Source organism: Solea solea, chromosome 5 (assembly GCF_958295425.1).
Source record: "Solea solea chromosome 5, fSolSol10.1, whole genome shotgun sequence".
NCBI lineage: Eukaryota > Metazoa > Chordata > Actinopteri > Pleuronectiformes > Soleidae > Solea > Solea solea.
Window position 1 is genome coordinate 16,333,564 of NC_081138.1, and position 16,997 is coordinate 16,350,560.

At 39.9% G+C, this 16,997-nt stretch overlaps 1 protein-coding gene across 2 annotated transcripts in view; it reads left to right on the top strand.

The window, feature by feature from the left end:
• hcn4 (hyperpolarization activated cyclic nucleotide-gated potassium channel 4) overlaps window positions 1–16,997 on the top strand; it is a 60,836-nt gene that overhangs the window by 27,775 nt on the left and 16,064 nt on the right. For both annotated transcript variants that reach the window (XM_058628643.1, XM_058628642.1), the window contains exons 3-6: window positions 2,258–2,419; window positions 5,072–5,290; window positions 15,675–15,821; window positions 16,119–16,359. In XM_058628643.1, the coding sequence (XP_058484626.1) occupies window positions 2,258–2,419; window positions 5,072–5,290; window positions 15,675–15,821; window positions 16,119–16,359 (769 nt within the window). The remainder of the gene's footprint in view (window positions 1–2,257; window positions 2,420–5,071; window positions 5,291–15,674; window positions 15,822–16,118; window positions 16,360–16,997) is intronic.

A 16,997-nucleotide genomic window follows, 5' to 3' on the forward strand; every position in this document is an offset into this window, starting at 1 on the left:
AATTTCAAAGTAAAAGTGTTTGTTTTGATACAGAACGATTTGTACTTCACAATAATTACATATTTATGATGCAATATAAATCTATTCATATCAAAAACTGAGAAATATCTAAAACTATGTAAATAATAACCAAACAATAACCAAACAAGCTTGTGTATATACTATTGTATTTCAATCGGCGTGCCTTGGTCTTTCCCACATGATTTTCTGCGTAGAGTAAGACTTGGGCTCTAAAGTAGCTATTTCCTTTACTTCACCAGAGTTGGGGAAGAACAAAGTATTCACAAAATACTCAAATATGAAGCCTCATTATGAAGTCAATCCAAAATGTTCACTTCACATCCTGCAGGTGCTACACTCTGCGCTCACAGCTGACTGTCTTTTTTAGTTCTGTCAACATAATCAACTAACTTTATTAGAAAAACTTGGAGCTGGTACCTTCATAGATCATAGAATCATGGTTCCTATGTGAATATTTTTTTTCACCAACTGCTACTCATAGTCACATGTAAGCAGTTTAATGTGAACAAGATGAGAACAAATAAAAAATAATGTTAAATATCACCCCCCCCTTTCATGTAAATGTCTGCTTTTATAGTACACCATTAAACATACAGGGAGCAGCATAGCTGTATTCATATACTTCAACAAAATAGGCAACTTCCCTTTGCAAATAACTTGAGGGTAAATGTAGTATTTGATGGTAATCAAATAACTCATTAATAAGATATACCCTGTGCTTTATGTCTCGGTTAGTTCTCACTGAAATCGTATGTGACTTAGTCATTTTTTATATATGTAAAAGCAGCCTGGGTTTTCCAACGCTTCCTCTTCCTGTCGGGAAATAAATAAATAACATTTCACACATGAAAAATATATCAGGTTCAGTGTGGGCAATGGGGGGGGGGACCTCCTGATTTATTCATTAGCCGCGGAACGATTTTAACACTTTAATGTTATGGAACGCCATTAAAGCTCCACCAGGAAATTTGACATCACACAACGTTGCATATTAGATAACATTACTTATTTATCATGGTGTCTGAAGAGAACGCGGGCTCCTATTTAAAAAAGAAAGAAGGAAAAAAGCTCACATTTGACATCTGTGACATCTGAGTATAGTGTAGAAAATGAGAGCCTTTTGGAAAAGATGGTAAATGATTCAGCTCGGATGCTGTAAAAGTAGTAAAAGTGAAACGCCAAACATTTTGAACCACAGTCTCAAGACGGGACGGAAAGGGACAGAGCGGGCAAGAGACACATTAACTGTGTGTCTATGTGTGGACAGACACGGAGAGAGTGTGTGAGTGGGTGGGGATTTCTCCATCCTCTCTTCACTCCTCCTCTTCCTGAGCACGGCTCTGGCTTCGTGTCAGCCCGGTGGTGGAGCTAAATTGATGTGATTCCATGGTGCAGCAGCACCCGTACTGTCCTAGACGAACACAACGCTGGTTCTCGCCAGCTGGAAAATACACATATTCACACTGAAACACTCACATCTGAAGTCATTCAAGTGAAACATAAAGTCCAGTTCTTGAGCAACAAGGACTCTGGATTCAACTTTTGGTTACAAATATGATTCTGGCTTATCACCTGCTTCAGAAAAGTGAAAATGGGTTGTGCCCTCTTGAAGGCACTAAGTGGATTTTAATAAGGAGCGTACTGATTAGCAGCGTATACACTCTGGTCTTCACTGGGATTAAGAGGCTTTGAATGGGTGAAGCCATTAAAATGTACACCAGCCCAGAAGTCTTGGAGAGCCTTATGAGTATATTTATCATTAGGATTAACAAACGCAGCTTGTGAACACTCACCCCAGGAGCACTACCACCTCTTGTACCATTATTGTATTTGGCTGAGTGGCTTATGATAAGAGTGATTCCGCTTCAGCAGCAGCGAAGGTAAAGCTCTGCTCCCAGTCTGCCAACCGTCCCCAGTGGACTGTTCTCAGGCCAGGCAACATCTGCATCCACCAGCTAATCTGTGTACATTGTGAAAAGCTGTGGTTTTACACAGACTGATGCTACAGCGTCATCTAATTCCTAAACCACAAAACATGTGCATGGCATGATGAAAGAAAAGTCAAAGAACTGAGGGAAATCTCATGTGAGGCCTAGTGTGTGTGTGTGTGTGTGTGTGTGTGTGTGTGTGTTTTGCAATCTAGAGAGATTTCAGGGATTTGGCCATCAGCGTATTGACTCATTTTTCCTTAACCCATTTCCTGTTTGTTTTTTTTGTGTCCTCCTCGTTTTCTCAGATCTTCCACATGACCTATGACCTTGCCAGTGCCATGGTGAGGATAGTCAACCTGATCGGTATGATGCTGCTTCTGTGTCACTGGGATGGCTGCCTGCAGTTCCTGGTGCCCATGCTGCAGGACTTTCCCGCCGACTGCTGGGTGTCCAAAAATAAGATGGTGGTAAGTGCTGCTGCTGCTGCTTATGCCTTCTGCTTCCTTCTGCCTCTTTGAATTAGATAACATCCTGTCTTATTCTGGGCCGTGTATAAAAAATGGACACAGTATTCCCGTTTGACATTGAAGCTAAAGGAGTTAATTATATATTGAACAGCCACCAGAGGGCAACTCGGTTGTCTGCAGAAAGGACTCTGAACGGAAGTCTCTTGGAACGTGAGCTTTGTTTCAGGTCTTCTTCAAGAGAACATGACGGCAATTTTCGTAAATTATGTTCCATTTCACATTCATATTTCACCCAACCACTGTCTAGTGATTGGTCATCTACCGTGGTTATCAGTCTGGAGTGTAAAACACTGGTTTCTGCAGCTGTTAAATCCAGTCTGAGGGCTGTCAGTCAGTCATTGACATAAGACAGTTAGGATAAGGCTCAAATGAGCTTGGCCACTCCCCTTCTGTGCACCATCATTAGAATGTAGTATTTAGAGGAATATAGGCACCTATGAGTGCACACCAGTGCGATTGACAGCAGGAGCGTGGTCTATATCTATCAAAATATATTTCTGTTACATTTGCCTCCTTTTTTGTTGAATATACTGCTTATTTTTATTTATTCGGAGGCTTTGACATCCATTTTAAATGGAAAGCACATGTGGGGGCTGTGCATGGAGCACTGATTCCCTGACGGTCGCTCTCCAATATTGGCTGTGTATTGACAGACTCTCAGTGAGCACTCACGCTGTGTGTTAATTTTGCGGTATTGTTAAGAGCTGCTGGATTACAGCCTCTGCTTTAACGGCTGACTCATAAAAGACTGCTCTTATATAAAGGGACAGAATAAACTTGTCCTGGTACCGTGACAGCGTGTTATACATTATATCAGCTTCCAGTCCGCTGATTGTTCAGCTCTCTGTGGCAGAACAGATGTCACATGAGCAGTTGCATCGCTCAAGGTAGGATGTGTTTGGCTCATCGTGCCTCACTGCTTCTCTCACTTGTTTCACAGAATCCACCTCTCTTCTATTTAATCATAAGACAAGACAGATGTTACAAATCACTGTCTCTGAAGATGTTTCACACCCAAGTTAATTTTAGCTTGTTTGCAGAGACGCCATGTGCACAGATGCACACACACACACACACACACACAGTGGTAGTCCTGCCCTGCAACTTTGTCGTCGGAAATTTAGATTTGTATTAAGATATAAACGTGCATCGAGGATGTGGCAAATGCTTGAATCTAAAACTTATTTTCTTCTGCATTTTCTTTTTCCTCCGTGAAATATGCATGTTATGACTATATGGGCTCAGAAAAATGGTAAGAGGATTATCTCATATTACAAAAAGCAGTTTTTGATCGAGTTGTCAGGCAATATAATCTAAACTGTGGCTGAGCTATAAGGTTCAGTGCTGTTTGTATGGATTAAGATTGCATTGCATGATATGATTGCTTCACTGATCTTTATGCTGAAAAAAAAAAACCCTTTGCACACTGAGAAATAACATAGCATAAAAAAGTGAAAGGAAGATTTGAATAGTCCTGCAGAGTGACATGAGACATTTCTCTGTGTTTTTATCAGACACAAAAAATGTCATTTCTACAATAATGGCATTGCTACTTTTACCTTTACCATTTAAATCTGAAAATCCAACCTTCTGCAACCTTTTTCTTTACTCATTTGATTCCCTTGGACAAAATGATATTTGGTGCTTCCACTCAGTTTCTGTGACTCTAAATAAAGTGAGCTCGGACTGCAGGACTTAAACCCACTCTTACTTACGAACACTTAGTTTAAAATCCCATGTGAGGGATGTAGACTTTCATTAACCTCAAAATGGAGTTTGTTTTGTTTCACACAGTAAACACTGTCTAATTAATTGCATTACATACGCTGGTTCTCAGTGTGACAGAATAACAAATATAGCTTTGTGAATTAATTCAAGCCTCGGGGACCTGCAACTCTCTGATGGAAAGCTCCTTCATGTTTTGCTCACATTACCTGGTAGACAAAGAGGTTGTTAGTATTGATAGACTCGGTCACAGTTGATTTCACCCCAATTAGAATCATCTGGAGAGTATTTTTGTCCTCTTTTACAGTATGGCCGGGCCCATTATCTTGCTGGGTCATCGCTCCTTACCTTTTCAGGAGGGCACTAACAAAATTGCTATCTCTCTCTCTGCTTTTCTGCTGTGGAAATGAGTTTGAAAGCAATTTGGACATGTCACCTCAGGAGAGAGTTGATATTGATTTCCCGCGAACTACCATTGGGATCTAAAGCAATTTATCTACAAATGAGAAAACTCCCAGAGAAATCATATTTTTTTTCATTCTAAATAGCTGACCTACTTACTGTCACGCAAGCCTAGTGTCTCACGCTCCATGTGCCCATTCTCAAGGTTCTGTTTCAGGCTCCGGCCCAAATGTCAGCTTGCTCCAAATGTTCTTCACCCTGCCAGCTGCTCGGCATTGAACTAAGACGGTCTGAAATGAACATCTGCCATTAGTTTTGTCTTAAGTAATTAGATGTGTGTGTTTGTATGAGCTGCCAGAGTTGACCTTTCATGTGACATCCTCGCCCTCATGGGAGAAAGACAAAAAAAATGAAGTGTTCCAATGTTCTCACCCTACCCAACCCCGTCTGCTCTGTTTCATCCAGAATGACACATGGGGACAGCAGTACTCCTACGCACTTTTCAAAGCTATGAGCCACATGCTGTGTATTGGATATGGCATGTACCCACCGGTGGGCATGACGGATGTTTGGTTGACCATCCTCAGCATGATTGTGGGTGCTACTTGCTACGCCATGTTCGTGGGCCACGCCACCGCACTAATCCAATCTCTGGACTCATCTCGACGGCAGTATCAGGAAAAGGTGAGTCAAGATGACCTGTTGCTGATGGATGTTTTTGTCTTGATTTATTTTGAAGTGGTCGTAAGGTGTGTTCTATCTATCATTTTCTTTGACGTTTTTGAAAGCTTTCCATTAAAAATGGCATTGTTTCAGGCAATGAAACCCATGGTGCTATAGCATTGCTACAGAAATACACCACAACCAGAGAAGAGGATGTTGAGCATGTGGCAAGTGCATTATCATCATTTTCCCAAAGTAGTGTATTGGTGCAGACAGCCTGAAAAAAATGGACCCCATCAGTCTTGTAAACCAGGGGTTTGTAAAGTCCATTTTTGGTCTTTAGCTCGTGGGATAATCATATTCTAAGATTGTTTTGTGCTTTGGAATTTTATAAAGTAAATATCACACTGCTAAGCCAGTTTTTTTTTGTATTCAGATATTGGCAAAAGTGTATGGAGTTTGTGAAATGGCGAACTACAACACGGTTACAACAAGGTTACTTTGATACTGTACAAAATTGAAAATGTGATTATTTTCACGCAGCTCTGCTAAATTGTTAGAAGTGTTTTTTTTTTTTTATTGATATCTCTAAGTTGATTAATGCTGGAGGTCCTTGAGGGGGCTCAGTGAAAGCTGAGCATCTTCACAATGTAAAGGTTCATTAGCTAACAAAAGCAACATTGTTAACAGGTTTCTTTGGAACTATGCAGAGAGTGCTTTTATTAACACTAGCGGGCTGTAGGCTTGCCGCATCTCCATTTAGGTAGTGCTTTTGAGAAACATGCACACAGACAAGGAAGAACAATATATCCCCAATTCACAGACAGAAAAGCCGTGAAACCAGACCATGAGAGCCAAAACATGGCCCATGGTGCCATGACCTCTGTGGACGCAGCATGGGTGATAATTAGCTGAGCTGCACTGCTGCCACACTGTCCACCTTCTCTTGTGAGGAGGAGGCGGGGAGAGCATGTCCTCCAGGGAGGGGAGGCAGAGGCTCGTGAGACCCCACCCGAATGAAAAAGAGAGAGTGGGAGTTTAGAGGGCAGAGAAAAGAAAGAAGCAGCCAGACAAGCAGAGGGAACAGATTAGCTGATGTAATGACTGCACGTTGCTATATCTTCAAAAGGATAAAACGACCATTGGATGAATTAATGGCTGGTGAGAAACGAAATGCGAAAAGTAAAACCTAAGAAAAAAACGTAATCAGTGCAACTGATCTGAGTAGCCTTTAAATGAAGTTGAGTGAACCAGCTCCCAGCTGATCACTCTCCATTTGAGAGGCACTCTGCTTTAGAGTAGATTTGCTGCCAAGCAGACCGAACAGCTGGCCTGTCTCAGCACAAGTCAGCATGTGCGACCAAAGCCATTTCCTGCTGTTTCCAGGATCACCCACTAAAGCGCCTTGAGGATCCCCAGCCAGTTAATAAGGCTCCCACAGCCTGTCATGGTGCCTGCCCACAAAAAGGTTATTACTGCAGACTGCAATTAAATTTTAAGAGTGGATTCCCTCATTTATCTTTCCACGTGCCTTAGTGATAAGACACTGTCACTATGTGTTCAACTGGCTTTCATAGTCAGACAATAGTCATTTCTGCTGTACTGTGCTGCACCCCCTCATCTTTTTTCTTTTTTTAAAAAACAGGGTTTGTTCCTTCAAAGTCTTAAATCTTTTTTTTTTTTGTTAGCCTTTTCATTAGTGCTTCTCATAGATCTCACTCTTTTTTTTTTTTCTTTTTTTTTTTCCATACTATAGATTTATACCGTAATCTGCACACTCAAGAAGTGGACAATCCATTGTTCAGTCTCTGGATATTTCGATAGAGACAGGTGGCTGTTTTCAAAAGCCATGACAGGGACAGCTGTTCATGTCTGCAGGGACTCAGCCTGGATCAAAATCTGCTAACAGTGACACCACTAACACGGCAGCTACTGTCTAGCCTGTCATCATTGATATTATGTATATATACTGTATCTGTTGGCTCAGTGACATAAGGGGTGTCTCAGGTAGAATGTATCATAGGTCATGTATACGTGCTGAGCTGGTTTCATGTGACACCTGAAAGCAACCAGGTGATGATGTGTCAAAAAAGGCCTTTAAAAATAAAGATACCTTATCATTTTTAACATTTGTGCATTGGAATATCTAAAAAAAAAAAGACAACACTGGCCAACACTCTGGACTTAAGTCCATATACATTTATATTTTCTCTCTTAATTACATCATCTGCTTTGCAGGGCTTTCACCACTGGGTTTCCCTTGGAAAATCTCAATTGACAATGATGTTAATCTACAGCAGCTTAAGTGAAATGTATTATTGTTTTGCCCCAATAAGTACATTACTCTTATTGTGTTCGCTTTTAAACGTCAAGTAGATTCACTTAGATTTTAAATCATAGGTTTGTTCTCTCTTGATACACTTGCATGTTTTAGTATCTGTGCTCTCTTGTCACAACACGTTTAATGAGTGTTATTAAACTCAGTTTCCATGTGATCACTTTATGTACGACGACACTGGAAAGCTTTAGGTCTCATTAAATGTACCTGTGTATTTTTAACAGTAAATGGAACAGGACTACGTGAAGAAAGCTGTTTGAGTTTTATAAACAACGGGAGGGAAAAAAAGGGTTGGAAAACATACAGTATAAACCTCCAGTGACTTTTATTAAATCTACAATCTACATTACATGCTATATATTCTAGAAATGCTGCACTGAAACTCACTTTTGAAAACATTTTTATTTAATTAAAACTGACAACTTTTTAATGACTCTTTGCGTTGGTATTTTTGTAATACACAAACTATTGCTATATTATTATTATAAGGCACTAATTAAAAAAAAACTATTTCAGTCCTAACCAGTTTGCAACCTAGAAATGTTAGTACATAATTTGCTGTGCTGAGTCAATACATGCACATATTGTATATAATATTGTGGTTTATAAAGCATGAAATACAAGGTCTTGGACATTTTTAATCTTTACTAAAATGATATGTCAGCAAGTTGAAATTATTCTCTATAATTTGCGATTTGAAGGTTTTATATCCTGAATTCAAACAGGCCTTTGTTGGCATTCCAAAAATGTTAGACTAAAAAACAAACAAACAATGCTGCATCATTCCCATACAGCAGCATGAATGATGGTTAGCTCATCTGTTTAGCCTCATAAAATACTGATGTGTCTTGGATGACATGGCATTAAAATGTTATACACTAAAGGTTATTGTCTTATACTTGCATGAAATCGGACATGAGACAGGTAACCGAATCAACCGGAACACAAATTACCATGCTCTGCTCATGGTGGGACACGGGCACAAAGAAAGTAAAAATAGATCAGTCTTGCACCAGAAAAGCACCAACAACACAAAATGAGCTGTGGAAAGTGGAACATAGAGCCTTCATATTCAAGGCTGGGTGGTCAAACCAGGCCATCTTTCCAGCTGACACACACAGAGGTGATGTCCACATCCACAACAGTTAAATTCTACTGTGAAACAAATCAATGAAACGGCCTGAGGCGCTGCGAAGTAGAGAACCAGTCTATAAAGAAATGTCAGATGTGTAAAGTCAGCATAGCGCTAAGGAGGGAGAAAAATGAAGCTCTGCTGTCAAATATGGTGAAATTATCATCAGAAAGCCCGGGTATAATCTTTTCTGAATAGAATTCCATTACAATGTGGCACAGTGTGATAAATGCTTAGGCTGTCAGAAGCTCGCAAGCAGTCCTAAATACTCCTTTTTAAATAGGAATCAGCGAGACTGTTAACTGTTACACAAAGTTCTAGAGAGCCCAGCAATCACATTAAGTACCAGGGTTTGAAGTGTGGCCTCCACTGAGATGAGATTCATTTTCACTTTGCTAAAAATAAATATCTGTTGCCCAGTCTTTTGCTGTGTGTAAGCAGAGTGTGGTAATACTGAATAGCAAACCGTGTGCGTTTTCTGCCCGTTTGTAAATCAATTTGTTGCAGGTGTATCCGATAGCATAGATTACTTTGAATCCATATCAGACTGAAAACAGACTGGAGCTTTGGCGTAATGTCCTAATCCTAACTGTCTCCAAAAGATCGATCAATTAGGCTAACAGACCCTTCACGTTGCAATGAAAATAAACAGGAAATGCATTCTAAATTCCATGATTTGAAAACGAGAAGCTGTTCATTGCGCGATAAATGGCGTTTATTAATTTATAAATGTCAATTTGACACCATGTTTATTGAAATTGCTTTATTGGTTTGATATCTGTTCATATGAACCTCTTGAACTTTTTCTTCTAACCATTGTTTTCTGCATCTGTAGTACAGGATAGTACAGTTCTGCAGGATTTACTGTTTTACTGTAGTACACCGTAGTGTAATCCTGAAGTGTAATCATGTACTACTATTCAGCTAATCTGTTGGGAGTCTCTTATCCCCACATCAAAACCCCTGTATTAGGCAGTGAGCAGTGATGGTACACCACAATCTAAAACACTGTGAGTGGGAATCTGTCAAATTCCCACAAGGACCCTCCTCCTCCCACCTCCCTTCCACATCCTCTTGTCTCAGGCATGTTAAGAGCCATTATCACAGGAGGAGAATTACATCTCCTCCAGATTGGGGCCACAAGATGGCTGCGCATGTGACTGTGCATACAGGTTATGGTTGGCACTCCAGCTCCTTGTAAGCTGCTGCTTATCTGCCACTGCGGCCCTCTACTGTGGATATGCATACAGCACACGGCAACGGGGATGGGAACAGCAAACAAAAGAGATAATCTTGTTCATTTTGTAGGTGACTTGCACTTTGTAGAAACTGCCTCGTGCTCTCACACGTGGTCTCGTTCAGAGTGGGGTAGAACTAAGTGATGTTCTGTTGGTTATTTGTCAGTGGTGAAATCAGAAATGCCCTGGAGGGACCTGTGTATGAGTATCTTGTTGTGGCATGCCACTCCCTAATGGATTTAGAAGAAAATGGCAGTGGGGCTCTGCAGCTCCTCCTCTGTAAACCTCTAATTAACACTTGGCAATTAAACATGGCTCTTTGGGGAATAGTTAAATAAGAGGCCCAACGCTGATTATTTGAGGGTGGAAAAAGCTCTAGAGATAGTTTGTTCCCCCACTTCAATTGTCCAATCAAGTCCCTGGGAAATACAGTTTACATCAGCGGGAGACTGTGTTTGCACTCGACGGAGTTGTCCCTTTAACAGAAATGTAATAATGCTGTCAGGAAAGAGGGAATTTGCAGTTTTATTGTTTTAACGTTTGTTTGCACAAGTGTTTTTAACCCTTGGTGATTACGCGGCACGGATCTGTGCCGCAGGTGCACCCATGGTAAATTGCCATGGGACTAATACACAACTCCTTATATGTGGGGGGTTTTGTCGTCTTATGTGTTGCTGAGTCTAAGTTATGATTCATTTTATATCGCATTTTTAGTAGTGATATAAAGTGGCAATAATTGTGCAGGCGTCACAAAATAATGTTTTTCTTTTCTTTTTGTTTATAAAAACGACCAAAGTGAACTTTGAACTGTGACGTATTTCCAAATTTCACAAATTCAATTCGATAATATATCAGATACATATCAGATTGCCTAGGTTGTGCTAAAATAAAGGTTATATGAAACTCTATATTGCACATGCCTCAGTATATACTGTACCTTTGGAAAAAAAAAATGGCCAAATGCTCTGATGTTCTAAGGATTAAATGCCTCTAAAAACCCATGTAATAAAAATGATGTAGGTTTCTTCCATCAATAGCGGTAGCTTGGTGTTGTGCCGTGTGGGAGCTAAGTCATGATTTCTCTGTAAAATCGACCCAAGGACACAGCTGTCAACAAGTCGAGGAGCTTAAGTCAGATTCTGCCTTACAGTAACAGCAGTTCTCATTAGTCAGGACCTGACTGATGGCATTAATCTAAACCCTGTTACATTCCCTTTCCCCCGGTGTCTGCCACATAACTTTTACTGCTGAGTCAAGGGCTATTGGCGTGGCCCCAGAGGTTCTCCACCTCCTCTTTGACTGCAAAACCAAGGTGCAACAAAGGTCAATAAAATGTCTATGTAATGTCACATTAAAAAAAAACGCCTGCATTTGCGAGTGTTCATGTCACTCACACAGATTTACGGCTCTTTATTAGGGAAGCAGTTCCAACACGGTAATTCTGTCTGGAGAGCAAGGAAATCTTCTTAGCTCAGAGTGAGATGTGGTGTAAAGCAGTGAACATTAACCTTTCACACCCTGATGTATATACATGGCTCCTTTACATGTAATTATTCATCAATAAATGACTCAAGTATGAATACTTTTCACCCTTAACAGCAGTGTATATGAATGATCAGTGGAGTGTCACGTCTAATTTAAACATGTATATGTATAATGCATTTATGCCACACTGAGGAGCCTGTATTATCTATAGACTTTATGATGCTTTGATACAATAACATGGTGATTGTCTGCAAGTGTAAAATTTACCACTTCTACTATTTTAGTTACACATGAGCATGTAAACTTTTTTATTTGATGATGGTTTTGCCGTATTTGGCTAAAACTTTAAGCAGAGAACATTAACCCTTAGAAGGCAGAGCATTTGTGATGAAAAAAAAAATCATTTCACTAACTATATAAACACACCTGAGCAAAAAGTACTCAAAATGTTTAAAATCAGATTGAATATGTGAAATTTGGAAAATCGCCACAGTTCAAAGTTCACTTGGTTCAATTTTATGAACAAAAAGAAAAGAAAAATTGTCTATTTTGTGACTTCTGCAGCATTATTTTTATCACTACTAAAATGCAATATAAATTTAACCATAACATGTTTTTTTTTGTTTTTTAAATCCTGAATATGTGACTTATAAACACACACACCCAGGATGTCCATATAAGGAGTTTTGTATTATTCCCACTGCAAATGACCAACTACTAAGGGTTAATGACCTTATGAAAAGTCAGGATCAACAAAGTCATGACAATTTGGAAAATCCTTCCAATAGTGTTCTCTCTAGAGTCACTAGCAGGAAAAAAAAACATGTTTTTTGTCCTTTTTTTGTTGACTAATCTTCTCAAACATATTAATTACTGAAGGGACTGTTGTCCAGCCGGTCTAGAGGTCACATATTGACAAATATCTTTATATTTATAATAAGGTCAGCAGCCCATACCTGCTGACCGTGGAATGCAAGGTTAGGGAGGAGGAAACGGCGAACAATGGAGAAAAATAAATATTTAGATAGTATAATTAAGTGTCGCTTACATCTCTTTGGGGAAATTAATAATTCAGGTTTTTGTTTGTTGAAAATTTGCATTTGCTTGGAAAACTGTGTGTGAGAGAGGAGAACTGGTGCGAAAAAAAAACGCATGATTAAAGAGTAGAGGAAACAGAGAGGAACATAGTACGGCGGGAAAACAGATCAAATAAATGGACATGTGAAGAAAACTGAGAAGAAAAGGGAAATGCCTTTGTGAAATATTATAGTCTACAGATACAGCTTTGTATATATCAGGAGGCAGAGTAGGTTATTACTGAAATAAAGCCAAGGTTGTACATGAGTATCATCAATTGCATACACAAAAAATGTGACATTGAAGTGCTTGAAGTTCTTACAGTACAGTGACGGGTCACAGTTGGCACGTTCTAGAACACTAAAATGAATAAGTCTTTTTAACATCAACTGTCTATCACTGCAGAGTCAAAACTCAAGGGATTTGATCAACTGTTGATAACATTAGATGAGAATATCAACACTTATATCTGTTTATACCTTTATTATTTCCTCACAGAGCCTTTTTCCTTACAGCCTGGCAAGTGATACTCTTTTGATTGCAGCTTACCATCATAATAATGTTAATGTTCTATACTCCTTAAACATTTAAAACCAAATTAAGAAGGAAAGAATCCTATTGTCTATATCAGGGGTGTCCAAACTTTATTTTTTTAAGGAGAGCCAGATTTTTCAATGTGAAGATTTTCGGGGGCAAATGGCCTCTCAGACCTTTTTTTTTTTTATTTATTTTTTTTTTATTTAAAAAAATAAATAAATCGGTAATCGTTACATAAAAATGCAGTATTTCCTAATGATTTAATTTTCCTTGTCACAATTATCATTTATAAATGACAATGTAACCAAATGTAAAACAAATTAAATAAATCTGCCTATATTTCACATCTGGAGTCAAATAACACAACGTTATAGACAGAATCTGTCTGTCACAAACACCTTACCAGCTGACCTAATGAGGATAACATGTGACTGAGGCGGATTTTCTGTCCTAGTCCCTCCCGGGCCATAAATAATACATTATAAAACCGGAGCTGTGGGCCTTATCAAATCTGACCGTGGCCATGATTGGCACTAGAGCACCGCCCCCAGTGGTTGATGCCTCTACATTACTGTCAGCTCCTCCTCTGAGACTCAGTGCTGATTAGTGAACATGAAATGCCATAAAGTTAAGACACCAATCTACTGTGTGTGTGTGTAGTGCAGTTGTATACACATCACAAATATAAAAGAAATGGGGGCATTATGTTGACAATATATTTGACCTTTATCATGAATGTAATGAATGTAAAATAAAATTGGGAGATATTCTGAAGGAGATGATAATCCACGCCTTGGAAACAGGACATGACATAACATGGTGAACCCCTAATGCAGGAGATGTATAGAGATGTGGATTACAACCTGCCCTTTGACATGGTATCACACACACACACACACACACACAAACACACACACCATCTTCACTGAAACACTCAGCAGCCAATGAGAGCGCGAGGGAGTTGTTTTTTTATTTTTGTCTCTTGCAGAAGAGAAGCAAAAGTTAGTCTCTGCAGAGGGATCGTATTTCATCATCAGATCAGTAATTGCTCACTTTTATGCCAAACAGATTGTGGGGGATAAATGTTACCCCAGTGGATTTCAAAAAGCTGCTTTCCACATCTTATATTTGCTCATTCAAGAACTGAATTTTAAATACTTTATTTAAAATTCACAGGAAGTGAACTGCCATCTGGGTAATTCCTTATAGTTGTACATGCAGTGTATTTCATCTTATATTTCCATATCTGCTGTGTCTCTTGTTACACAATATATTTGCATTTGTTTACTGTACTATGTAAAAATGGTATTGCCACCTTTGTGAAGCCGACATCCCATCAGCAGGGACATGCAATACTCGGAATCATTAGTATGCACACACTGACTCTAGACTGTTTTGTCTATCTGTGAGGGATTCAAAATAAAAGGCTCTGGTCGAACGCAGACAAACTAAAAACCCATCTGAAGATCAGTGATGCTGGAGGGAGAAAAGGAGAACTGTGTATCCAGTCTCTTCCCGATTCTCTGGATATTCAGTGCTATGTTTCCACAAGATTGGCCTTTTGATGAGTTGTTGACTAGGTTACTAGAGTGGCAAAACAAAGGAGACGTCTGAGGTCAGCCACGTCCCTGAATGTGGAGGCTGTTGGCATCGTAGAAATGGTGATCAAAGGGCCCCTCCAGCGTCGTCCGTCGAATGGTTAATTTCTTCTCTTTTTTTCTTTCTCTGAGGGTTTTGGGTTCTACCTGCTCTGCTCTGCTTGTGCTTTGATCTGCGTCTCTGTTTTAATGTCGCAGAGTCACAGAAAGTATTATTTTTGAAGAAACAACATAAAGACTGGAGGTTTTGTTGCCGTCAGCAGGACACAAACATGTCAACACAGAGTGGATATGATATAATACAGATTGAGCCAGTTCTTAATCCCCCACAAAAAAACCCGCTTTATTTTCCAGCACCCAGTGTCAACTGAAGTCAGACGTGTTTGCCAATACACACTCGCTCACACATGCGATCAGTATTTCACCCGGTCCAAATGATTATTATTTTAGTTTCTTATTTAAGTGATGCACAGTCATGTGAATTATGAATAACCATAATGGCTGCATGTAAATGGAAATGTTCTGTGCTATGAATGACTGTTTATTATGAGTCAGCTCTTCTGATTTCCTGGTGCAGAAAAGCCTGTCAAACTATCAATCATGATTCATTAAATGAGGCTTGACAAAGTAACACACACACACACACACACAAATAGCCTGAATGATTTAGTAAATTAGGATCAGCTTTCACCTGAACTCAGGATGATATGAGGCTGTCATCAGGATGACAATTTTTAAGGTACAATTATGAGTAATTTACAAGCTCCATTCAGCATAGCTCAACGCAGCCCCACTACTTTCTGTATTTTTACAAAAGACCGAGTGTAAAAGACCTGAACAAAAATAACAAAAGTCCCGTCTTGTTGGACAGCGCCTGAGCACCGACGGCTTATTTACATCCATTTCTATTCCCTGCCTGCTGTTCCCCGCGGTTTTATCTGTGCTACAGCACCACAGGCTTTTGAGTAAACCTGATTGTCGTGTCTCTCTGTCCTCGCAGTACAAACAGGTGGAGCAGTACATGTCCTTCCACAAGCTGCCGGCTGACATGAGGCAGCGAATCCACGACTACTACGAGCACCGCTACCAGGGCAAGATGTTCGACGAGGAGAGCATCCTGGGAGAACTGAACGAGCCGCTGCGAGAGGTGCGATGACCGTCCGTGTCCGAGTTTGAATCTGTGATGCATTCAGAGGCCTGCGCATGCACTGCTGACATTCCCTGATATTTTACCCTTACACAAGCCGACAGTTAGGGAGAAAGTGTTTTCTTTCCAGACCAACAAACAAGAGAATAACTGAAAGGAGGTTAAAAAAAAAATAAAAAATAGAAAATCCTCCTGTTTGAAAATTGACAGGTCACTACATTTTTTTTCTAAAGCAACAGCTTCCTTCCTTCCTGCCACTCTTACCAACATTTTTCTTTCTCTAAATTCTTAAAACAGGAAATCGTCAACTTCAACTGTCGAAAGCTGGTGGCGTCCATGCCTCTGTTTGCCAACGCCGACCCCAACTTTGTCACCTCCATGCTCACCAAGCTGAGATTTGAAGTGTTCCAGCCTGGGGATTACATAATCAGGGAGGGCACTATCGGCAAGAAAATGTACTTCATCCAACACGGGGTTGTCAGTGTGCTAACCAAAGGCAAACAAGAGACCAAGCTGTCAGATGGCTCCTACTTTGGAGGTAAGCAAAAAAAACACAAACACACATCTGTCTGTGGAACGTAAACATGACAGGATATTAAATCGTGTCATGTAGTAAAGAGGTTGGCCTGAAATTGTGATTTGAGAGGCAATAACATGTGCGTAATTCTATTCTGTCTCTGAAATTCTCATGCAGGACTTCACATCATAGGTCATCTCTTAAATGGAAACAGCGCAATATTTGTTGTAGTGCAAATGAAGAAATATGCATTTAATGGTGTCGGAAGAATGTGAAAAAAGTCTTGTGTTTTCTTTTTAATCAAATCAGTGACCGATGTGCCCAGTAACAGTGTATCATTTAGAATTCACTCCTAAGAGAAATAGCGGTAAAGCATTTAACCGCACGCGACCTGCCTGGAAGTTTAATTATGCCTTGTCTGCTCGAGTCCCACTTCCTTCCCTTCTCTCTGGGGGGGGGGGTCATATGAATAATGAAAAATGGCAGGCAATCTCTCTCTGCACATGCCAAAAATATTAATCAACATTTTAACAACATGGCCCCAACTCTCTCCGGGGCCATGTTGTTCAAAATGTATTTCCCGTCTTGATAGACAGCATTCAGTTTGAGTTTCGATGGCGTTTACGGGCTCACGTGTCTCTCCTGACAGACAGTGACAC